Raw genomic sequence first — 25,552 nt, 5'->3', positions numbered from 1 at the left:
TTGAATCTGTAATATCTGCTGGGTTTTTTTTTTTAGGCATGTACTCTGGCCAGACGAAATGCTGAGGTTTTTCTGAAATACATCCATCGGAATAACGTCAGCATTCAGGGTTCATCTAGCAGGGGTCCTGAGCAACAGGTCAAAGGTCAGAGCTTGTACTCTGTATTGTCACACCTATTTATGTCAGAATCTGATCTGATCTGATCTGATCTGTGTGTCCTTTTAAGCAGTTTTTTTTAGCTTTGAATGCTTTTATCTCACAAAACATTCTTAATTTATCCAGTAATTCTTTCATTCATGTTAAGCATTTGTCATGTGCGTTGTGTCATGTTTGTTCAGCCATCCTGAATGAACTGCTACAGAGGGAAAACAGAGTTTTGCATTTCTGGACCATGAAGAAGAGGCGTTTGGATCAGTGTCAGCAGTATGTGGTCTTTGAACACAGTGCCAAACAGGTGACAACACTGAACTACACTCATATTTGTGTTTATACACTCCGATGAATGCACTTTTTTGGTATGTTTGTGTTGTACCTTTGCATGTTTTGTGCCCTTCAAATGTATGTGTTGGTATGTTTTATGATAAAAGAATGCTCCTGAAAAGGAAAGAAGAGATAATGTCACTTCAATTTTTAGTTTTTGGTAGAAAGCTATTGGAAATGTGAAACAGTGTCACGCCTGGGCAGGCACTGAAGAGGAGAAGAAAGGATCTAAATGTAGCTCTCTTTATTAATAACAAAAAACAAAGATGATAATCCAAACAGCAGGGATCCCAGGAGGAAACACGTGGCAGGAAAAACACCACAAGACAAAGAACTGAACAAACCTATATACACAAGATGGCTAATCAACAGAACTAGAGACAGGTGCTTAACATAATCAGTAACCATGGAAACAAACTAGGATTGGGAACAGGCAAACAGGAACAGAACCAAATCAAAACACAATGAAACTAACATACTCCTGACATAACACCCCCCTACCGGAAGGTGCGTCCTCATGCCATAAACTACAAACAAAGTTCTACAAAGGAGGGGGGATGGGGCTCTAGAGGAGGACATGGAGCTAGAGAGGGATGCGACCAAGACGGGGCTGGTAGATGGAAACACTATGGTGGAGATGACTGATGGAGGGAGGATCCAAATGACAACCCAGAGTACCACCAGAACGAAGACCCACGGCAAAACCAATGGTGGGAGGACCCAGGGTGGAGTCCGAGGTCCGACTACCAGAGGTGGATCCAGGAGAGTTGGAGACCCAGGCGGAGCCAAAGAGACAGAGACCGGGCAACATCATATCCCCTGGAGGCCAAGGCGGAGCAGCGCTAATGAGCAGCCGAGGTGGCGCCAGGGTGCCAGAAGACTAAGGCGAAGCTGGTGGGACAGAGGACCAAGGTGGAGCCTGATAGAGATGAAGTGGTGGAGGGACAAGGCGCAGCCGAAGGCCTAGAAGCCTGTGGCTTAGGCAGAGTGATGACCGACCAAGTTGGAGCCTAAGAGATGAGGGTGCTTGGCTAAGCCGTGAGGATGATGGTCGCAGGTGGAGCCAAGGGTGTGAGGAGCCAAGGTGGAGCTATCTGTTCGAAGGGCTGAGGTGGAGGGATGGCTTGGCAGGCCCAGGTAGAGCCAGGGGATCCACTTGCCAAGGTGGAACTGGAGACTGGACAGACTGATCTCATGAAATGGCGTATGTATGACACGCCAATTCGCTATGCCATTTTGGCGTGCTATCAATGCGCATAATCGCTTTTTAGCGTGTTTATCAACGCTGTTTCATTCTATCGCCCTACACTGCCCCTACCCCTAAACCTACCCATCACACACACACACACACACACACACACACACACACACTGCCCCTGTCCCTAAACCTACCCATCACAAGAAACATTCTGCATTTTTACATTTTCAAAAAAACATAATTGAGTATGTTTATAAATCCATTTACATTCACGCGGAATCACACGGCGTAGACATACACGCGGAATCACAAAGTGTTGACATACACACGGAATCACACGGCGTAGACATACACACGGAGATGATGGTTCGTTTCGGCGTACACATACACGTGGAATCACATGGCGTAGACATACATGCGGATAGCTCAAAATGCGTACAGATAAAACGGCATTTGGCTTTAGAAAGTGGCGTGTATGTTTACGCAAAGTCATGATGTCATGTTGGACTGGAAGACCTAAAGAGGATCTGCACAGCAGAGTGGAGTCAATAGAGGAGGAGCCAAGGACTGAAGGGAGCCAACGGAGGTGGGTCTGAGGAACAAGTTGGCTTAGGAAGAGTAGGCTGGAGAGAGAGGCTGGGTGGGACCATCACCGACTTGGGGCTGCGCAACGAAACAGACTCGGTGCTGGGCAACCAAAAAAGACTTAAGGTTGGATGGGACCAGTGGTGGAGGGAGGACTTCAGATGGGACCAAGACATCCATCCAGCCAGACCATGTTGGAACAAGGATGGGAACTTGCGAATCCTGGTCAATAAGCCACTCCTCTGTATCTTACTCCACTTATAATCCCACGATGACAAACATAGAAACCAGCTCACACACCTGGTCAGTGGGCATCAACTTTGGGATGGACATAGCTTCAGGCTCTGGCTCGGGGGGGCATTGAGGATTAAGGGTGGTCGTGGTTGGAATGGGCACAGAGCGTCTGGAGTAGCCGTACTCCTGAACCTCCTCAACTGTAAAATGGGATCTAGTCATCCACAATGCATATTTAATGTACTTAAGGAAAGAGCACCTGGTGTTCCCCATAGGCATCTGTCAGAGGAGGTGATCATCAAGCCCACTCCAAAAGCATGTCTTCAATGTTGCCTCATTTCAGCGAACCTGATGGCACCTTTCAAGAAAGTCTTCCACATAATCCTCCAGAAAACATCTCCACTTGATAAAGGGACATAAGCTGGTCCTCAGGGTGAAGGGCCACTGCTGCTAGATCCATTTGATCCGGTCATGTGTTCTGTCACGCCTAGGCAGGCAATGAAGAGGAGAAGAAAGGATCTAAATGCAGCTTTCTTTATTAATAACAAAAAACAAAGAAAATAATCCAAATAGCATAAATCCCTGGAGCAAACACGTGGCAGGAAAAAAGAACACAAGACAAAAGAACTGAACAAACCGAGGGCCTTATGGATAACTAGATTAGGATGACTAATCAACAGAATTAGAGACAGGTGGGGAACTAGGATTGGGAACACAGGCAAACAGGAACCGGACAGAACCAAACCAAAACACAAGGATACTAACATAGCCTAACACAGTGCTGCAAATCTTGTTTAAATAAGTTTACATTTAATAACAAAATAGGGCTGTCAATCAGGTAAAATTGAAATTGAAATAATTAGAATTTGCTAATTAATCAAATTCATAGCATTTAATCAGATATACATCGATATTTGCTGAGCCAAGCTCCCAAATCAAGATAATTCACATAGAATTACATTCACAAAGATAGACATTACAAAAAAATAATCAATATATTAATTGTTTTATTTTCATATCATCAAATATAGCACCAGCCTACAGTCCACACCAATTCATTTTGGAACAGAGTTTGTCAGTCTATCCAATGTAGACATGGGACCTTTCACACAGGACACATTCTTGTATTCTGTATGTAATCATTTTTAATAATCGGTCACATGTGTTTGACAGCAAAGTCATTGACATGCACAATGAATGCCATGTTTTTAATGACTGCGAGACACAGAGTGACACACGGTGTCAAATTAAAAGTAGTTCAGCTTTTAAACGTGTCTTGAGACCTCTTCATTCTTTTTAATATCGTGCTGTGCTCCATCCAGCAGTATTTGAACACAATATTGCTCCTTACAACTCCAGAATTTGCAAAAACATATTTTGAATTGATATGGTATTTCAAGGTTGAAGTGTTAATTTGCTTAAATTTAGCATTTTTATAATTGGTGTACCAAATTAACATTAAATTGACAGCCTCAAAAAATGATAGTGAAATTATATCTAAATTATATAGTCAATTCATTTATATGATTTTATATTAATTATAATCTAGAGATTAGATTTATTGAAGCTTGTTTCTGCAATGGAATCAGAAATAAAAAAGTTAAATGCGACTTTTTTTCTTGCAATTGCGAGTTCATATCTCACAATTCTCACAAATATTTTTCTCACAATTGCACGTTATAAAGTCAGAATTATGAGATACAAACTCCCGATTGCGAGAAAGTCAGTCAGAATAGTGAGATAAAAACTCGCAATTACCTTATTACCTTTTTTTATCTCTGTAACAAATAAGTTTAATTACCAAATTAAGTAAATGTTAATATTTGTAAGCTGATGTGTTTAGTGTTACTCCCTTCCACTAGTCATAACTCAATAATTTACAACGTTTTTTTTTTTTTTTTTAAAGTATTTAGCTCTGAAATGTATGGAAGCCATTACATTGCATTCAAATAATTTGTTCAGACATTCACTTTTCATAATATTCTCGCCAAGTCTTTATTTGGTGTTAGTGATTTGGTGGATGTTGTGGTTGTGGACCTCACATCCACAGAGTGTAGAATACTTCAACTGCACAGACTGAGTGATGTGTCGAACTGGATCATTTGATGGAGTCTGTCTGTCTCTGTGTCAGGCATTAGAGTGGATAGAGGAGGCAGGAGAGGTCTATCTCACCACTCACACGTCCCCTGGAGACTCGGTGCAGAAAACTCAGGAACTGCTGAAAGAATATGAAGAATTCCGCATCTCAGCCAAGGTACAGAGACACAAACACTTCCCCTCACCCCCTTCTTGTCTATTTAAAATTAGTCTCTAATGCGTGTCACATACGGCCACATGAACTCTTCAAACAAGTAATGCTCTCCGAGGGACATTTATAGATGCATCTTGTTTCTCTACATGTTGCGCATAAATGATCAAACCACACACTCACACTCATAATGTTCATGTGTGATGCAGCAAACTAAGGAGAAAGTGAAGATGTTGATCCAGCTGGCTGATAACTTTGTGGAGAAGGGACACATGCACGTCACCGAGCTGAAGAAGTGCGTGACAGCAGTGGACAAGCGCTACAGAGACTTCTCCCTGCGCATGGGCAAATACCGCTGCAGTCTGGAGAACGCGCTGGGCATCAGCTCTGAGGTACTGTACCTATCCAGCGTATAACACCGTCCTAGCAATTCCTTACCTTATTCAAATGTATAATAAATGTGGATATTTTTTTCTGATTGTGTGTGCGTTTCAGGATAATAAGGATCTGGAGTTGGATATCATTCCAGCCAGTCTCACTGACCCAGAGGTCAAACTGCGTGACCCCAACCACGAGGTGAACGAGGAAAAGAGGAAATCAGCCCGGAAGAAGGAGTAAGTAATCGTACACAGCCTCCAACCAGCGGTTCCACACACACTTCACAAGTTTCTTATAATCCGTCTCTGGTTTGTGTTGTTGCAGGTTTATTATAGCAGAGCTGTTACAGACAGAAAAGGCATATGTAAGGGACATACATGAATGTTTAGAGGTAAGTGTCTCGGTTTTATTTGTGATAATGAGCAGGGCTTGACATTTCAGCAGTGGTGTGTAACGTGGTCACTCCTACTAGCCAGGTTGAATTGTATATATAATATATACAGTGTTCAATTGAAGTCTTTTAAAAAGGAACCTGAAATAGTAAACTAAGTGTCAAAAATATAGATTTTTCTGTATATATCGATACTGGAATATCTAAAACGCTTCCAATACTCATTTTCCGCAGGATACATGAGCTGCGCTGCACTTTCTCTCTCTCTCATCTCTCAGACAGCGAGTTACACACAAACCCGCCTCCCCTCACTCACTCGTTTCATTTGCTCCGGATGAATATTGTTGGTGTTACAGGGCTTGAATTTCACCATGGGATTAAGCGTATTGCACATAATTTTACTAATTCCCACTGGTTTTGTGCTCACAAAATTTAGTCCTTTTTCGCTGCTTATTGCGCTTAAACAGTCAAATACACACAAAATAATGTCAAAATGCCAGTTATGTTTTATAAAGAACGTAAAGAGTTGAGAAAGAAAACAATAGTATAATGGATCTCAGGTCTTAAAGTGACAGCAGCCTAATATACCTGCTGCCAGAGAGATAATATTAAAAATATCTATATGGCAGTTTTTCCCCATGGTATCGATGTCAAAACAGTGGCCAGTGAAAATGCTGATTGGCTAGTAACTTTGCAAAGCCACTAGCCACAGTGGCTGGTGAGCAAAAACGTTAAAGGAGTGTCTATTTACACTAAGTGCAAATAGCGTGTCTTGTTGCCAAGTGCTAACAATGCCTGTTTTGGCCAAACAAGATAAATAAAAAAAACATGGATATCTCAAAGTCTTCAGTGGTGCAGTCAGTAAAGTGTAAAGCGTAAGGCTTAAGGATATAGGTTTTGACGCAATCGACCCGGGTTCGAATCCGCCTTTTGCCGAGCTCGCTCTTCTCCCTTTTCCCATCACATATCACATCGGAAAGGCATTTACTTTCAATAAAAATTAAGGAAATGTTCTAAAAGAGGAAATAAAGTGCCTTACGAAATGTTTAATGATAATAAAAGCATGTATTGGATAGGGTTAGGGGTAGGTGTAGGGAGGGCTTTTATTGTCCCATTAAGGTGGAATCCATTTAATAATTTTAATAAATATAATCATTTACACTCTATTACACATGTTATTATTGCATCCTGTTAATGTACAACAATACTGAGGTGCAAATAGTATATATCTGTCAAAAGAAAGAATACATGCATGGAATTACTATTTACACATATTGCAAAGAACGTCTCGGTTACGTATGTAACCCTCGTTCCCTGAAGGAGGGAACGGAGACGTACGTCGGAACTGACCGACGAATTGGGATCTGTTTCAGAGACCAATCTACTTCGAGTGTATTAAAAACGAGCCAATGGACATTGGCATGCGGTGCACGCATTCCACGCGCCGCCCCGCATTGCGGGTATAAATACGGAAGTGGAAGTACCGCATATTGTTTTCAACTGAGGAGCCGAGAAGAGTGGCTCGGGCCTTCAGCTGAAGCACAGCACCTGGCGACGGGACGTACGTCTCCGTTCCCTCCTTCAGGGAACGAGGGTTACATACGTAACCGAGACGTTCCCTTTCAGTCGGTCACGTTCGACGTACGTCGGAACTGACCGACGAATTGGGATCCCTACCAAAACGCCAGGGATGCTGGCCCTTCCAGCGCCCTGCCTGAGCTCGCTGGACCACTCCTAAGTTGGAGTGGGAGTCAGGGCTCCCGGCAGGGAAGGACAGTCACTGCTGTTCCTGCAAGACCCACTCAGCGTGACTATAGGATAACGCTGGGAAAGCGTGCCCGTCTCGGGAGATGGCACGCTGCGGAGCCACATCCTTCAATGGAAGGAGAGGTGGAAATACGCATCAGGACTAACCTAACCTAGGGTAGTGCAACTATGGAAAATCTCTGGGGTGGACCCAACCTGATCCCAGGGGGGGAAGAACACATCCTAGAGATGACAGAGCGGGCTCTGTCGAGGGAAGACAAGGGGCTAACCGAGCAGGGTAGCAGATACCGTGGAGAATACACATATGGGGTAGCCGTGAGGGGACCGCAACATATGGAACCCAGCCTACACACACGTTCCACAAGCATACGGGTGCAGGCCTGGCGCCAGACGGCCGCGACGTCTGGCACTGCAGGGGTGACGGAGGAGCTCGACAGGGTTAGCCGTTTCCGGGGAACACAACTGGAGAAGATAGACGCACGTATCCGGCCCAGAGGGCGGGAGTGGCGTTGCAAGCCGACACTTAGAACGGGCACTTAGCGCTACTGGCCACTGGGGGCGAGGATGCGGGAAGATACCGGCTCTACACGGAGGCTATAGAATCTAGCGAACGTGTTAGGTGTCGCCCAGCCCGCAGCTCTACAAATGTCTGTCAGCGAGGCACCTTGAGCCAGCGGCCAGGATGAAGCAACACTCCTTGTTGAGTGTGCTCGCACCCCGAACGGGCAAGGTACGTCTTGGGACTGGTAAGCCAAGACAATGGCATCCACTATCCAGTGGGCCAACCTCTGCTTGGAGACAGCCTTTCCCTTCTGCTGACCTCCGTAACAGACGAAGAGCTGCTGTGAGGATCTGAAGCTTTGAGTCCGGTCAACGTAAGCGCGAAGAGCGCGGACGGGACATAAAGCTAGGGCTGGGTCTGCCTCCTCCAAAGGCAGCGCTTGCAGGTTCACTACCTGGTCCCGGAAGGGAGTGGTAGGAACCTTGGGCACATATCCAGGCCGGGGTCTCAGGACAACGTGAGAGTTGGCCGGCCCGAATTCTAGGCACGATTCGTCGACCGAGAGTGCATGCAGGTCCCCTACCCTCTTGAAGCCAATGCAATCAGGAGAACTGTCTTCATGGACAGGATTTTTATCTCAACAGACTGCAAAGGCTCAAATGGGGGACCCTGAAGTGCTCTGAGCACCTCTGAGGAACCTGACGATTAAGTCGTGCTTACCTAAGGATTTACCGTCTACTGCATCATGATACGCCGCTATTGCTGCGACGTACACTTTGAGGGTGGAGGGAGACAGCCTTCGATCCAACCCATCCTGCAGGAAGGAAAGCACAACGTTAATCGAACACTTTCGGGGGTCTTCCCGGCGGGAAGAGCACCACTCGACGAACAGGTTCCACTTCAGAGAGTAGAGGCGCCTCGTAGAGGGGGCTCTAGCTGAAGCGATGGTGTCTACCACTGCTTGTGGTAGGCCACCTAGAACCTCCGCGTCCCGTCCAGGGACCAGACATGGAGATTCCAGAGGTCTGGACGCGGGTGCCATAGAGTGCCCCGCCCCTGAGAAAGCAGGTCCTTCCTCAGGGGGATCGGCCAGGGAGGGGCTGTCGCGAGGAGTGTGAGTTCTGGGAACCAGGTCCGGTTGGGCCAGTAGGGCGCAACTAACAAGACCTGCTCCTCGTCCTCCCTGACCTTGCACAGTGTCTGTGCGAGAAGGCTCACTGGGGGGAACGCATACTTGCGTAGGTCCCGGGGCCAGCTGTGCGCCAGTGCATCTATGCCTAAGGTACCTCCGGTCAGGGAGTAGTACCACTGGCAATGGGTCGAGTCCGGAGAAGCGAACAGGTCTACCTGTGCAACTCTGAAGTGGTCCCATATCAGCTGGACGCTCCGGGGGTGGAGTCGCCATTCGCCCGGAGGTGTCGACTGGCGAGAGAGCTCGTCGGCTGTCTGGTTCAGCGCACCTGGGATGTGAATGGCACGAAGTGACCTCACAAACTTCTGACTCCACAGGAGGAGATGGCGGGCGAGCCGGAGCATGCAACGGGAGCGTAGACCACCCTGACGGTTGATGTACGCAACGGCCGCAGTGCTGTCCGAACGGACCAGTACGTGCTTGCCCCGAAGCGGTTTCTTGAACCGGGCCAGGGCAAGACGTACCGCCAGTAACTCTAGGCAAATGATATGCCAACGCAGTTGGGGCCCCGTCCACAGACCCGAAACTGCGTGCCCGTTGTACGTGGCCCCCCAGCCCGTGGATGAGGCATCCGTGAAGGCCACAGCATGCCTCGACACCTGTTCTAGGGACACTCCGGCCCGGAGAAACGAGGGGTCTGACCACGGACTGAAGGTTTGGCGACAGTAAGGAGTAACTAGGACCCGGTACTGACCGCTCTGCCACGCCCATCTCGGGACTCGGTCGTGCAACCAGCGTTGAAGCGGTCTCATATGAAGCAATCCGAGCGGCGTTACCGCGGCTGCAGATGCCATATGCCCCAGGAGCCTCTGAAATAATTTCAGTGGGACCGCTGTCCTGCCTTTGAACGTATTCAAGCAGTTCAACACTGACCGGACGCGCTCCGGAGTGAGGCGCGCCGTCCGGCTGACCGAATCCAGCTCCATACCGAGACAAGAGATCCTCTGCGTGGGACAGAGTTTGCTCTTCTCTCGGTTGACCCGAAGTCCCAACAGGCTGAGGTGACTGAGCACCATGTCCCTGTGTTCGCACAACTGCTCCCGAGACTGGGCGAGAATAAGCCAGTCGTCAAGATAGTTGAGTAAGCGAACGCCGCGTTCTCTGAGCGGAACAATGGCTGCCTCTACGCCTTTCGTGGAGACGCGAGGCGACAGGGACAGCCCGAAGGGCTTTAGGTCGATCGCTGCGAACCAATCTTGGGGACGGATGCACTGAAAATTGCGTTTCTGCATTAACATCTTGAACGGGAGCTTGTGCAGGGCCCGATTCAAAATGCGCAGGTCCAAGATTGGCCTTAACCCACCCCCTTTCTTGGGTACAATGAAGTAGGGGCTGTAGAACCCCGACCTCATATCGGCAGGAGGAACCGGCTCGACCGCGCCCTTCGCCAGCAGGACATCGATCTCGGACCGCAAGACATGGGCATCGCTGCTCCGCACGGAGGTGAAGAGGATGCCCCTGTACTTGGGAGGCCGGCGTGCGAATTGAATCGCATAGCCGAGTCTGATGGTACGGATGAGCCAGCGAGACGGCCTGGGGAGACCTAGCCAGGCCCCCAGAGACCGAACTAGCGGGATCAACGGCACCACAGACGTACCCGGGGTGAGGCAGCGAGGTGGAGTATTCAGACCCGACTCGGGAGGCCCGGAGGCGGCCCGGAGTGTTGCCTGAATACTCCAGGTGGGGCAGAGAGTGGGTGAGAAGGCCCGGGGGCGTCCTCGGTGCCCAATCTGCTGCCCCCTGGCGAGGGGTGAGAGGGGAGGAAAGGAGTGGCAAGGCCCGGGGGCGTCGCACACTGCCAACCTGTCCCTCTCTGGGCTCAGGGAGGGAAGAACTGCTCTGAGAATGTGGGTACCGCTGGACTCCGGGGAGCCAGCGGCAGGACCGAAACCAAAAAAAAAATATTCTCCCCCCCGGTCCTCCTCCGGGGGAGGGAGGGGTGCGGACACCGTCTCCCCGAGCAATTCCTCTCTCGCTGGGCTGCCCGTTTCAGGGTCGCTTGCCCTTGTGCTTGCTAGCAGGCTCGCGGGACCCTGGACGGGTTGGGCACCTCCCTTGCGCCCGGCCACCTGCTGCCTGGGTGGAGGCGGACGCAGGGTGGCGCCCTCGGCGACAAGCAGATGGAGGTGCTGCGGCCGACGACTGGGTGTAGGCAGCAGCTGGTCGTCGGGGCAGATTTTTTTATTTTTTATTATTATTATTATTATTTTTTTAGCCACCTCTGTCTGCTTCTGGGCCACCAAGAACTGCTGGGCGAAGTTCTCGTTGGCGTCGCCGAAGAGGCCAGCCTGACAGACAGGGGCAATGAGGAACCGAACTTCGTCGGGCTCACGCATATCTGCCAGGTTTAGCCCCAGCTTCCTGGACCACTGGTGTGGACATCGCCTGACCCAGGGAGCGTGCAGTGACTTTCGTCACTCCGGAGAGCGAGGTCCATCACCGCACGCAGTTCCTGCATAACCCCTGGGTCGGGACTACCCTCATGCATGCAGGACAGAGGGCAGTGAGAGAGGGAAAAACTTATACAGGTTATGGCCCTTTTGGTGTTCCATATTTTGACACCAAATAGTTCCATGCTGTTAAATTTTTCCAATGCACATCCGGGCAGCCACCCCGGAAAGCATTGCTGTCAACTCTGAATCTGATTCAGCATGAGCACACACCATTATAGTGGGAAACTCAGCATTATCATTTCCAGCGCATAACAGCCCTCTCTCCGATGCAGCAATTGACATCTGTCCTCCGCCAGAGCGCCAAATGAAACGCTAGATCCCCTTTTTTTTTTTTGTCTTTTTTTTTTTTGTCTTTTTTTTTTAAAGGACCAGCAATCCCATCTGTAAGCTACCAGCAGGCATGTGAGACAATGAGCGTGGCCGTCAGACTTGACGGCACACGGCGCGCTGAACAATCCAGCCCATATGAAAGAGCAAGGTGAACAACGCGCCGACGTGGTCATGTTCTCGTGAGAGAACATGAACCACCCACAAACAAAGTCTCAGCACGCTCGTGATGCGATAGAGGAGTGGGGGCCCGAAGAGATGTACTCGGCGGGGAAGCCCCACTGTAATCCTCAGGTCACCAGCGCTTATTAACCAAAGTAATCCTTTTCTGGAGCCCCAGAAAAGAAACTAGATCGGGGAATAAGTGAAGGGACTCAACCCCGTTTGAGGTTTCATAGTCTCGACCGCGCATCAGAGCGCCGAGTGACGCGCTGGGTTGCCGTGACAACCCCCGCTATCAGCCGGCGCGAGACGGCACACGGCGCGCTGAACGCTCAACCCTTACGAGAAAGGTGAGACGAACAACGCGCCGACGTGACCATGCTCTCCTGAGAGAGCATGGATCACCCACGAACGCAATCACACATGTTTATATGTGAGAGAGATCGTGGCCGTCAAATGAGGACAGGAAACAACCGCATCCAGAAACACACGGTTTGAATGACATCTTGAAAAAGACGCAGGGTCAAACCGTGTTGCTCTTTTAGTGACAGAGAGAAGAGAAAACCGCTCCGAACGTGCCGAGGCACACAGGGGAATAGCCGCGGCTTACAGCGGTTTAAAGGTGCAAGCCCGCTGTAAGCACTCAGAGGGAAACGCCCAGCGAACCAACAGTTTCACTTCTGGTCGCGACCACCGCTGTACAGCACCGTCACACCGACACAGGAACAGGTAAGCTGATCTTCTCTCGTAATGTCTTGAAACTCGTTCGTAGAACACACTCTTCGCAGGAAGCATGAAAGCTCGGCTCCGAAGTTGAAAGCAATATGCGGTACTTCCACTTCCGTATTTATACCCGCAATGCGGGGCGGCGCGTGGAATGCGTGCACCGCATGCCAATGTCCATTGGCTCGTTTTTAATACACTCGAAGTAGATTGGTCTCTGAAACAGATCCCAATTCGTCGGTCAGTTCCGACGTACGTCGAACGTGACCGACTGAAAGGGAACTGCTACTTTTATGTGGTGTAAATACAATATATCACTATTTTCACTGTGTAAATAGCATCTACAGCTATTTGCACGTTGCATAAATTTCATCTATCGCTAAGAAAATATGTAATTTTCACTTAGTGTAAAAAGCATCTGACCCACTTTATATTAGGTGGCCTTAACTACTATGTACTAACATTTAAATTAATAATTTCATACAATGCACTGATTGTGTACATACATGTTTCTGTAGTTACATGTATAATTACACTGTTGACACTTCTCTTAAACCTAACCCTGCCCTTAAACTTACCCATACCACCACACCTTTGCCTAACTTTACCCGTTTCCAACCTCAATATCAACAAAAGTGTTTTGCAATACAATATGAACACAATAAGTACATTGTACTTATTTTTTTATGTTAAGTACATAGTAGTTAAGGCCACCTAATATAAAGTGGGACCATAGCATCTTAGTGCAAATAGCCACTGCCATAAGTTAATGTCAAGCCCTGATAATAAGTCATAATAAATCATTCAATAACCCTCTTTCTGACCCTTAGGTTTAAACATTTTTGCTACTCTTTAAGTGTTCTCTATGTAAATCAGCTCAGTTTTGATTGGATAAGTTCAGTGTTCATCAGGCTGGGCCTTATTCTCAGTAGGTACTGAGTGAACTGGGAATGGGGTTTTCTCTGCATAGTAAATCAAACTCCCTTATTCCAAAAGAACAAGAAAATCCTGTTTTCCATGAGATTACACCTGTAGGATGCCATTGATTGTAGATAGTCATTTCCTGTGTCATTTATTTATTAGACATATTTGTGGGAGATGACCAATGGTGTAGAGGAAATCCCTTCAGGAATCGCCAACAAAGAGCACATCATTTTCGGAAACATTCAGGAGATTTATGACTTCCACAATAAGTGAGTATATCTCATTAAATCAAATATTAATGACATTTTTGGGTCATAAGCCATTAAGCTTTTTTATTAGCGTATACGCTGTTTTGATATTTATTTGTAGATGAAAGAAGTGAATATTATGCTTTTCAATTAAAATTATACATACTATATGCTAATTTTGTATCCCATGTGATATGGAAATGTAGTGATTACGATTCATTTGCATGTTGTTTTGTTTGTGTTGTAGTATATTCCTGAAAGAGCTGATCAATTATGAGCAGTTACCCGAGGATGTGGGGCATTGCTTTGTTACATGGGTGAGTGTTTTTCATGTGCATGTCATTACATTCGTTCAGGAAAATATGTATGTTGTTGTGTGCCTAACTTTTCTAATTTGTTGATGAAGGGGTCAATACAAAATTTTATAAAAATGGTATGTAAGTATATATATTCAAATAAATTAATAATCCTTGTTATATGTGTTACATTACAGTAAATTATGCATAATTACAAGCAACCGATTATGCACTGATTATTAAGACAGACTTCAGGACCAGCTAAATGGTTTTATCAGAGCAAGAATTATAACTGTCGGCCGATGAACATTGTGAATTTTCACTTGAATTATATATGGCAGATCTTTTTGCTGGTCTTTGACATGCTAAATTTAAGCTTATGTGTTTCAGGCTGACAAGTTTAATATTTATGTGACGTACTGCAAAAACAAACCAGATTCCAGTCAGCTCATCCTGGAGCATGCTGGAAGTTTTTTTGACGTAAGTACACATTTGTTTTCTTAATCATTCATCTAATTTCATAGGGGAAGCCTCAAAGTTGAGACTTGTGTGGAATTGCCCATTACAGCCGGTCTAGGATCCGTTTTCTCTGTAATAATAACATATTGGCGAAACAGATTTGGCAGTCCAGTGCGTATCTGTGTTTGCGCTCTGGAGAGCGTCAAAGGTTTCTATTTACAACGTGTCTTTGCAGTGTTGAGCAATGTAGCCAATCAAAAACGTGTTGATTTCTTGAACGCAATGGCCAATCAGAGGTGTTTAAGTCACTCAAGTCACTTAAGTCACTGCTTTTTTCCATAAATCATGCATGCAGTAGTAGGGATGCACCGAATCCAGATTTTTGGGGTTCGGCCGAATACCGAATCCACTGGTTAATATTCGTCCGAATCCGAAACTGAATACCGAATCCTTCTCCCATCCTCAGTCCATTATCACGGTAAACACATTAATGAAGCAAACAACGTCCACAGCAGTGTTGGGATGCTATTGACCATTTAACCGTTAACTGAAAGTAAGAACTTTGACCGATTAATATTATCAGTTAAACGGTTTAAGCGTTTTAGCGCTTGTTTGTTTGTTTTTTGATGCATGGTTAAGAAAAATATGCTGTATAGCGTTATTTGTTCACTCACGGAGCGCATCGACATGTACATGCAACCACAAACCAGATATATCTCGCAAAATGAAGCAATGGAAAAGCTTACTGTGTGGGACCATTTCAAAAGAAAACTACAGCAGCAGTTCAAGCTCCTGACTGGTGGAAAGCAAATGAACGGCGCTTCCCAAGGCTGGCCACTCTAGCGAGGCGTTATCTCTGTATTCCCTGGACATCAGTGCCATCTGAAGCCTTGTTTAAGGCTTTTAATAGTGTGGTTCTGGTCAAGTTTACTAAAGTAAACATTGTTGCGTAGCCTATGTTCTTCTCGCCGCTGTTTCCTGATGGTTTATAGAAAAATTACCCCGAGTCGTCCTCTGTCGTTTCAAAGAATAGCACAACGTAGAGCGCAGGAGGTGCGCGTACGCGCTGTCAGCCGAGGCTCACGCGCTGCGGAGACAGAAGGATTGAGGTTGTTTTCTGACGCGGGTTTAACTGTCAACAGGCTGCGCTACAGACTAACCCACATCACTAGACATGTTGCTTAAAAAACAAACAAAAAACATACAAGGTGTGGATTGAGGTAGCCTAGGCCTTCTATTTTTATTTGACAAAAAACAAAACAAAACAAAAAACGATTCCGGTTCTTCAAAGCTTACGGATTCAGTGCATTTTCGTTTTGTCATCTTAATTTGGTAATTATTTAAGTGAAAAATATTTAGTGTAGGTCTATGTATTTTATTCTTTTTATTTATATTTTATCTGGTCTATATGCGGCTGTTTGCACGGTAAAATAAAATACATTTTGGCTGCTGTCTGTAGATTCCCTCATGCTCAACTCGTATTCTCTCGGATGTGTCATACGCAAATTTTTTAACAGCGGCTGTTGTTTAGGGACCTTGTCATCACGAGACAAATCGGCATTGCAAATTGAACATGTAGCTCAACTTGAATCGCCTTCTTTTGACTTAAAGTAGCTAATGCCACGTTTTCTGTTCATGAGTTCCATTTTCACTTTCAACGGCGGTGTCATTATGTTCGACCAGCGGGGCGCGCGTAGTGCAAGCCTAGGGTTTGGGTTCGGTGGAAAAAAATTATGAGGTTCGGCAGAAACCGAACCCTGTCAAAAAGCCCAATATTCGGCCGAATCCGAACCCGAATCCTGGATTCGGTGCATCCCTATGCAGTAGCCTATGCTTGCATTTCTGTTCAAATTATCAGTGGTTTGTGATTTTTTTTATCTTCAGCAATTAAAAAATAATAATTATTTAAAGTCCCCCTGTAGTCAATAATTTTATCCCTTAAAACTCAACTTTGATCACCAAAATGACATATTAAAAAAAAAAAATCCTGCGTGAAAAAATATACATGCTTTAAAATAGCTTGAATGTAACTCTACAGCCTTACTTCATTTAGTATATGCGGATCCTTGAAAATTCAAATTAGCCCCACCTCTACTCACTCACACCAGCTCAGAGATCCACTCGGTCAACTTTACTGTAGTAAACGCTACACAATGGTATCGCTCTTTACAATGCTAGACACAAAACCGTAATTAATGTGATTAGCCTTTTGCTTGCTAAGAGCTAATAATGTATTGATAATGTTACACAAACCATGTTCCCGTTCTCCATCTCAGTCTGCTTTCTAAAAATCAGTATCCTTAGAAGCACTTTGAACAGCACAGAACGTCAGTGGAGAAAGGCATATAGTTCATCATAACATCACAATATACATCATATACATAATTCACTCTCTATATTGCTAAATATACACGATTGTTCATAACAACAGAAAAATATACCAGGATAACCTGGCTTCTCTTGAGACTCCCTGCTTCACAGCATAGTTAACGATATGCTAAAGCTCTGCCCCCTCGTGACGGGATTGGTTACAAGGCAGTTAATGATGCCATAAACACTGTCAATTTCAAACCGTGTTTTTGAAACGGTCTTTGGTTCACTGCAGTTTTAAGGAGAAAATACTCAGCAGTCGTGTTGACTTATGCATTTTCACATAGTTTGTCTTAGGGCCCTTTGACACCTACCTTGTTTGGTCTGGATTTTTGGACTTTTCTGTTTGGTCCATATCAAAATTACAGGTGTGAAACCTCCCTCGGACCACGGTCCGGACCAAACAGACGAAATTTGGTCAGATGAAAAGAGGTAGTCTCGGTCCGGATCAAACTGAACAAAGGTTTGGTTCGTTTCTAGTGTGAAAGCATTTTCTGTATGGTTCGGACTTTCAGGCCATTTACAGGAAGTTCCTGTTTATGTTTAAATATTTTAATGTTATTTTTAAATTTCATCTAGGCTATATTGATTATGAAAAGTGTAAAGATGCGCAGTATGTCAGAAGACAGAAGGTCAGAAATGATTATGACCACTTCATTAAGTTTGGCTTTCTTTTCTAAAGAAAGAAAGCCTTTCTTTAAAGTGAATTTTGTTTTGTTTAAATTGTATCTTAATTTTAATCAGTGTTTCATCAGCCAATTGCCTGGATTTAATAAATAAGAAGCAAATAGGCTATAGCAGACAATAATTGTGACATGGAGGCGCAGGAGCGATCACTTTCATTGCTCTTGAACATGTCTCATAAGTAAAACGAAACTCAGGAGCTACTTGCCTCACAGACATGAGAAATATGTGTATAGAAATCTTGAAATGGACACTTTTAAACGAAAAATTCACATAGATGATGACGACAGAATGCAAGTATGTCATGTAAAGTTCTTTAGTGCGCTCGCATAATTGCAATGTGAAACCAAACCAAAACTAACCGAATGCATAAAATGTATCAAACATGAACTTTGGTTCGGACCTTGGTGCGGAGTTTCAGGTGTGAAAACGCCCTAAAAGTCCATGAAAACATAATCAAAACACCAACTGAATGCATATAAAAAACACCACATAGACATAAACAACATTAAAAACTTGATTTTCACTTCAGGGGGTAAATAAGGTAAAGTCATATGGTGAAATGAAATCACCTCATGCATATTCAACAGCACTATGAATTAATCAGTAGATGAACTCAGTGAGTCACTGAACACTGTTAATGTTACATTCACCACAGTGAGAGAACAGTTTTAGCTGCTGTCAGTTTGCGTATGAATTATGCTTTATTTATATATGATGATACGTTTTGTCTGTTGCAAACAGGAGATTCAGAAGAGACATGGTCTGTCCAACTCTATATCATCATACCTCATCAAACCTGTGCAGAGAATCACCAAATACCAGCTACTGCTCAAAGTACAGTGTGTTTCCCAGGCTTTCAGTGTTTGCTCTGATGAGAAGATCAGGTGTGGTGTTGAGTGTGCTGTGTAGTGTACAGTGCAGTACAGTATGTGTGCTTACAGGAGCTGCTGTCCTGCTGTGAAGAAGGCAAAGGTGAAATTAAAGATGGGCTGGAGGTCATGCTGAGTGTGCCAAAGAGAGCCAACGACGCCATGCACGTCAGCATGCTGGAGGGTACAACACCACTGAACACACACACACACACACACGTCTGGTTTACTATCTTTGTGGGGACTCTCCAAAGGCTTAATGGTTTTTATATTGTACAAACTGTATATTCTCTCCCCTTACACTAACCCTACACCTAAACCTACGCATCACACACGCTCTCACACACTTTAATCCAACACCTAAACCTACCCATTACAGAAAACTTTCTGCTTTTTTACATTTTCAAAAGAAAATGTAAAATTGATTTGAATTGAGTCTGTATGCATTCAGGTTGAAGTCCCCACCGGGATAGAAAAACATGAACACACACACACACACACACTTATTTGTCCTTTCTACTGATATGCTTAAATAAGCCTTCAACCTCTCACATGTTTCTGCCCTCTGTCCCACATCAGGTTTTGATGAAAATCTGGATGTTCAGGGTGAACTCATCCTGCAGGACACCTTCCAGGTGTGGGACCCCAAATCACTGATCCGTAAGGGACGAGACCGCCACCTCTTCCTCTTCGAGATCTCCCTCGTCTTCAGCAAAGAGATCAAAGACTCTGCGGGACGATCCAAATACATCTACAAGAACAAACTACTGGTATTGGTTAAATAACTCCTTCCACACACACACACGTCAATGCTGCAATGTCACTGCATTTTACATCCATTCATCATATATACTACAATTAAAAAGTTTGGGGTTGGTACGATGATTTAAAGGAGACCTATTATGCAAAATTCACTTTTATAAGTGTTTGAACACAGATGTGTGACCACAGAGTGTGTAAACAACCAGCCTATAATGGTAAAAATCCACCCCACTCCTTTTTTTATAATCCCCATAAATCATAAACAGTCTCTTCAAACGAGCGGTTCCAGATTTCCCCCTACTCTTGCGTAAGCCCCGCCCATGACTGGTGACGATCTGCCCTATTATCATAGATCCGCTAGATCCGAGAGTGTGCCGCTACACTCAGATATACAATGTCTGTGCAAAAAAACAACAAAAAAACATTACAATTGTTCAGTTATTGGATGTACCAACAAACATAAAGTCTCAATAGCCACTGAAGACACTGTGGTTGAATTTCATTTTTGAAGGAAATATGCCAAAGAAAGTCTTTAAAGGGTAACTAAACCCTAAAACTACTTTTTTTAGTTAATGATCTGCAAGACTGGGGCTTTATTAGTGCTGTTCATTGATTCAAGTAAATGTTTTGACATTTGGGTATAACGTGTTTTAATTCTACAATATATGGTGTAAAAACGTCTGAGTGCTGCCCTCTTAAAGGATTAGTTCACCCAAAAATGAAAATTCTGTCATTAATTACTTACCCTCATGTCGTTCGACACCCGTAAGACCTCCGTTCATATTCAGAACACAAATGAAGATATTTTAGTTGAAATTTGATGGCTCTGAAAGGCCTCCATTGGCACAATGCACGGTTCACTCTCAAGACCCTTAAAAGGTACTAAAGACGTTGTTACAAAGTCCATCTCACTACAGTGGTTCTAAAATAACTTTATGAATCGGCGAGAATAGTTTTTGTGCGCAAAAAAACCCTAAAAACGACTTATATAGTGATGACGATTTCAAAACACGGAATCATGAAGCTTCGAAGCGTTATGAATCAGTGAGTCGAATCATGATTCGGATCGCGTGTCAAACCGCCAAACTGCTGAAATTTGGCGATCCAAACTGCTGATTCGTCCCCTATGTCTCCGCTGGGCTCTGCCCACTTTTCCAGCATTTTTCAAATATTGCCAGTGGGTGGAGTTAGGCTCTGATCAGGGGTTGAGTTACCCTTTAAAGTGTTATATATTGGCGCAAATCAATTTTATGCCAGACTGCTTCACAAACAAGGGTCAGTTCAACACTGGATTTGCACGAAAATTGTTTCTGAAAGATTTTTAGATTAACATGACGGCACATGCTGAGTTGAATCAACTTAACTTCACAACAACTTCATAAATTTATCCACTAACCATTCAGAATCGTCCAGTTTCATTCTAAAAGTTGTAACTTCTTCCTGAGTCTCTCCATCAGTGTCCGACTCCGGTTTGAACATGTAAGGCTGAACACCGTGACTGACAATTTCTGACATTTTGGCTAAACAAATTTAACAAGCTGTAATACATGATATGTGGTGTATTTTGAACTGAATCGTCACAGACACATTCTGGGGACACCAGATACTTATATTACATATTGTGGAAAGGGGCATAATAAGCCCCCTTTAATGTTTTAAAGTCTCCTAAAGTTTGCTCACCAAGGCTGCATTTACTTGGTCAGAAATCCAGTAAGATTAGTAATGTTGTGAGATATTATTACAATTGAACGGTTCTCTATTTGAATATATTTTAAAATGCAATTTAATCATGTGATGCAAAGCTGAATTTTCACCATCATTACTCCAGTGACGTAATCACGTGCCATGTGATCCTCTAGAAATCATTCAAATATGACGATTTGCTGCTCAAGAAACATTTCTGATTATTATCAATGTTGAAAACATAATTTTGTTGAAACCATGACACATTTTTAGGATTCTTTGATTAATAGGAAGTTCAAAAGAACAGCATTTGTTTGAAATGGAAATCTTTTTGTAATATTGTAAAAGTCTTTAATTACACTTGCAATCGATTTAATGCATCCTTACTGAATAAAATTATTTATTTCTTTAATAAAAAACAAACAAACATAATGACCCCAAAATATTTGAGACATTTGGTACTCTGTTGTTTATTAAACATTGTTGTTGCAAATATGCCGTAAGCATGAGGTTTTGTTGAAATTGTCCAAATGATTTGAAGCATTTTTTTAAATGGGTTTAAAACTATGAACAAATGCCTTTTTTTGTCTTCAAAACTATGTTTAAATAATAATAATTAGGGCTGTCAATAGATTAATCGCATCCAAAATAAAAGTTTGTGTTTACATAATATATGTGTGTGTACTCTGTTAATTATTATTTATATATAAATACACACACATTCATGTATATATTTAAGAAATATTTGCATGTATATACTGTATATACATTTATATAATCTCTAATATATATAAATAATGTTTTATTTATAAAAATATTTTTTTTCTTAAATATATACATGCTTGTGTGTGTATTTATATATAAATAATAATTAACAGAGTACACACACATATATTATGTAAACACAAACTTTTATTTTGGATGCGATTAATCGCGATTAATCTTTTGACATCCCTAATAATAATTAATTTGTGAATTAATAGCTAAATTGTCATGATGTAACATTATAGCTATTATTAAAAAAAAAAAAAAACTTCAGGTTTTATATTAGTAAGTTATGTAGTAAATATAATAAATATTAAAATAATAAAATAAAAATTTAATAAAATGAAAATGATGGGATCAATGAAAATATAGCCAGTGCAATCAGACCAAATCTGAGCTGAGCAGGACAACAGAAAAAAAGGAAAAAAGAGTCCCTCTTCGGATCATTTCAATGACATAAACGAAAGGAAAGCCCCATGGGAAGGTCAGGTAGTGCACACATGAACACAGTTAAGTCTGAGTTTTACATTTCCCATCTGTTTTACCACATTGTGTAACTCTGTTAAGTGTTTCCACACATACCTGGAAGCAGCCAGCGCAGGTGTGCGGACCAGATGGGGCGTTTGTCACCCCTCTCACTGTGTTCAATATGCCTGTGAACAGAGCCAGATGTGCCTTTGGTTTTCTTCCGGTCATCTGGAATTGTCTCACAAACACTATTTAAGCTTCTACTTAAGATTTACTAAGGAAATGCTTACAATTTGGCTAGAATTCTGCTTTCAGTTAAGTTCACTCTTAGGTTATCTCACTCCTAAAAACTCTGTACTTTTATGCTCTTAAACACATTTTCATCAGTACTGAATTGATTTAAAAATCTGTTTGTGATGTTCTGGTTTTTATGTGTTTGCAGACATCTGAATTGGGTGTGACAGAACATGTGGAGGGAGACCCGTGTAAATTTGCCCTGTGGGTGGGACGCACACCCTCATCTGACAACAAGACTGTTCTCAAGGTACATCATGCTCTCCGTTTTATTATTAATCAATTAATTTTAGAGTAGTAAGTATTTGTAAACATGTTTCAATCAGTGAAATTGCTCACAGATTTTGATAAATGGGGTCCTACATTTCAAACGCGGGTCTTGTGTTTTAAATGTGCATGACTGTGACTGTTTCAGGCGTCCAGTATTGAGGTGAAGCAAGAATGGATCAAAAACATCCGAGAGGTCATCCAGGAGAGAATCATTCACCTGAAGGGGGCGCTAAAGGAACCGATCCACATGCCCAAAACACCAGCCAAACCCCGCAACAACAGCAAGAGGTCAGACATACTGTACTATGGTACACCAGTCCTAAAAATGAAACACAAATTCATTCATATAATCATAATCTCAGCTCTCACAATGATTCTCAAAAGATCTTTTATTTGTAGATTCTGCTTTGTTTGTTGTTATCAAATCATTTGTATGTCACTTTGGATAAAAGCATCTGCCATGTGACTAAATGTAAATGCAAATCTGTGGAAAGACTGAAACAAAACACTACAGCCATGAATATTCATAAGCATGTGTGCATAACAATGCATGAGGCTTGTGTTCATTCGAAAATGTTTGCCAGATTGTCTCTCTTCATGCGAACTGCATTTGCTTGTTAAAATTTGTACATAGGGACTAATAGTTTGCAGTGAAGCAAATATCTGTAACTGTATCTATTGCAAAGGCACAATTATTCATGTCTATATCTGGATAAAACCAGATATGGGTGAGGCTTAAATCAGAAAGTTTGTCCGAAAACATTACATTCCTCATTAACATATAGCAAATATGCCTTGTATAATTGATCAAGTTTTTACATTTTATTAAAAAAATTAATTCTGCAACACAACTATTTGTATAAGCAACTCAACTCTTACAACTTTCGTATGAATCTGTACGATATGATTTGTATATAAATGTAAGATTTTAAAGATTTTTTTTGCAAATAAGATTGAATGAATTCATACAAATTAGCCACCAACTCGCCAAAAACATAAAAGTAGTTGCTATTGTTTTGTTTCATTCATTGAGCCCTATTTTAACGTTCTGAGCACTTGGTCTGAAGCGTATGGTCTAAAGTGCGCTTATCGTGTCCAAATCCACTTTTGCTAGTTTAATGATGGGAAAAATGGTCGCCACACCTGATGCATCGTCTAAAAAGGGTTGTACCTAGTCTTTTAATGAGTCATGGTCATGTTTTGGCCGTAACGTGCAATAAACCAATCAGAGTCTCATCTTCCATTGCCTTTAAAAGCCAGTTGAGCTCGCGCCATGGCAGATTCACTATTTACATGGCAGAATATAGACACCCTCAACCTGATGAGTCAGTTTAAATACACGTGTGTATTGCCACAATTAGTTAAATAAGTAGTCAATTTAATTCGTCATTACTGCAAATAGGTAGTTCTGATACATGCAATGACTATCCATTATGACATGTAGGCATTTTTATATTTATGTACAGAATAATAATCTTTTACATTAGAATCCTTTTATTTGTAATATTTAAAGCAGTGGCTATTGACACTAAGTGAAAATAGTGATATATTCTATTTACACTATGTAAAAGTAGCAGTTCTTTGCAATATGTGTAAATAGTAATTACATGCTATTTTTATATTTTATTTTGACAGATACATACTATTTGCACCTCAGTATTGTTGTACATTAACAGGATGCAATAATAACGTAGAGCGTAAATGATTACATTTATTAAAATTATTAAATGGATGCCGCCTTAATGGAACGATAAAAGCCCTCCCTAAACATTTCGTTAGGCACCTTATTTCCATTTGTAGACCATTTTCTGAATTTTTATTGAAAGTAAATGCCTTTCCCATGTGATATGTTGTGGGAAAAGGGAGAAGAGTGAGCTCAGCAAAAGGCGGATTCCAACCCGGATCGATCGCGTCAAAACCTATATCCTTAAGCCTTACACTTTACTGACTACGCCACTGAAAACGTTGAAATACACCTGTTATTTTTTTATCTTGTTTTTTCCAAACAGGCATTGTTAGGCGGAGCTGGTGCGAATAACGCTTGCAAACAAAACAATTTGCACTTGGTGTAAATAGACACTCCTATTGGTGCATATTACTAACGCGCCCTTTGAATAACACAAAAAATACTGCGCTATTGACTTTAGATCAGGTTTTTATTGGTCAATGGTGCAGTCGTTTTCAGTTCCTCAAAATAGCAACGCGCCAACAATGCTCCTGATCACACCTCGTTTTCAGACCAGCACACCCATGGGTGAACAGATGGCATTTACTATTTAAACAACATGGTGCTGGACGTGAAAATGATAACTGCGTCGGCTGAAACTAGCAAAAAACACTTGCAAACTTGCCTGGCGTCACATTGCGCCGGGTGTATGATAGGGCTCATTGAGTTTACACTCACTCACTTTACACATTCACTATTACACTGTCGTTTTAAAATATCTTATGACATCTGGCTCACCTGTTATCCAGCAAGAAAAAGGAGTGATTGTATCTAACGAACATTATCATTATCCATCCTTTCCGAATTAAGTATTCAACTTTGGGCACATGCCTAACAGGGATTTTTATTTGTGTGTTTGGTTGCAGGGACACTGGAGAGGATGCTGACAGTCAGGGAGATGGCAGCAGTCAGCCGGACACCATCTCCATCGCATCTAGAACCTCACAGAACACTGTGGACAGTGACAAGGTACAATCACACAGATCTGCCCTCTGACCTCTGGAGCTGCTCTCTCTGTAGTCATTGGAGTCATTACTGACTATACTGATCTGAGACATCAAATACGGCACTCTGGGGAACATTTACCATC

The 25,552-nt window shown here is 43.1% G+C and overlaps 1 protein-coding gene across 1 annotated transcript in view; it reads left to right on the top strand.

Moving 5' to 3' along the window:
- The window catches only part of kalrna (kalirin RhoGEF kinase a), a 203,067-nt gene that overhangs the window by 75,920 nt on the left and 101,595 nt on the right, over positions 1 to 25,552 (top strand). Inside the window, exons 17-31 of the mRNA XM_079822059.1 lie at positions 37 to 145; positions 340 to 455; positions 4,630 to 4,752; positions 4,956 to 5,138; positions 5,242 to 5,360; positions 5,449 to 5,515; positions 13,725 to 13,834; positions 14,061 to 14,130; positions 14,500 to 14,589; positions 18,367 to 18,459; positions 18,567 to 18,678; positions 19,074 to 19,264; positions 22,615 to 22,716; positions 22,882 to 23,024; positions 25,329 to 25,431. Coding sequence (XP_079678185.1) covers positions 37 to 145; positions 340 to 455; positions 4,630 to 4,752; positions 4,956 to 5,138; positions 5,242 to 5,360; positions 5,449 to 5,515; positions 13,725 to 13,834; positions 14,061 to 14,130; positions 14,500 to 14,589; positions 18,367 to 18,459; positions 18,567 to 18,678; positions 19,074 to 19,264; positions 22,615 to 22,716; positions 22,882 to 23,024; positions 25,329 to 25,431 — 1,731 coding nt within the window. The remainder of the gene's footprint in view (positions 1 to 36; positions 146 to 339; positions 456 to 4,629; positions 4,753 to 4,955; positions 5,139 to 5,241; positions 5,361 to 5,448; positions 5,516 to 13,724; positions 13,835 to 14,060; positions 14,131 to 14,499; positions 14,590 to 18,366; positions 18,460 to 18,566; positions 18,679 to 19,073; positions 19,265 to 22,614; positions 22,717 to 22,881; positions 23,025 to 25,328; positions 25,432 to 25,552) is intronic.

Source organism: Gobio gobio, assembly GCF_949357685.1.
Source record: "Gobio gobio genome assembly, chromosome: 7".
Classification (NCBI taxonomy): domain Eukaryota; kingdom Metazoa; phylum Chordata; class Actinopteri; order Cypriniformes; family Gobionidae; genus Gobio; species Gobio gobio.
Note: the sequence above shows the minus strand (reverse complement) of the source record. Positions and strands in the feature narration are given on the sequence as shown.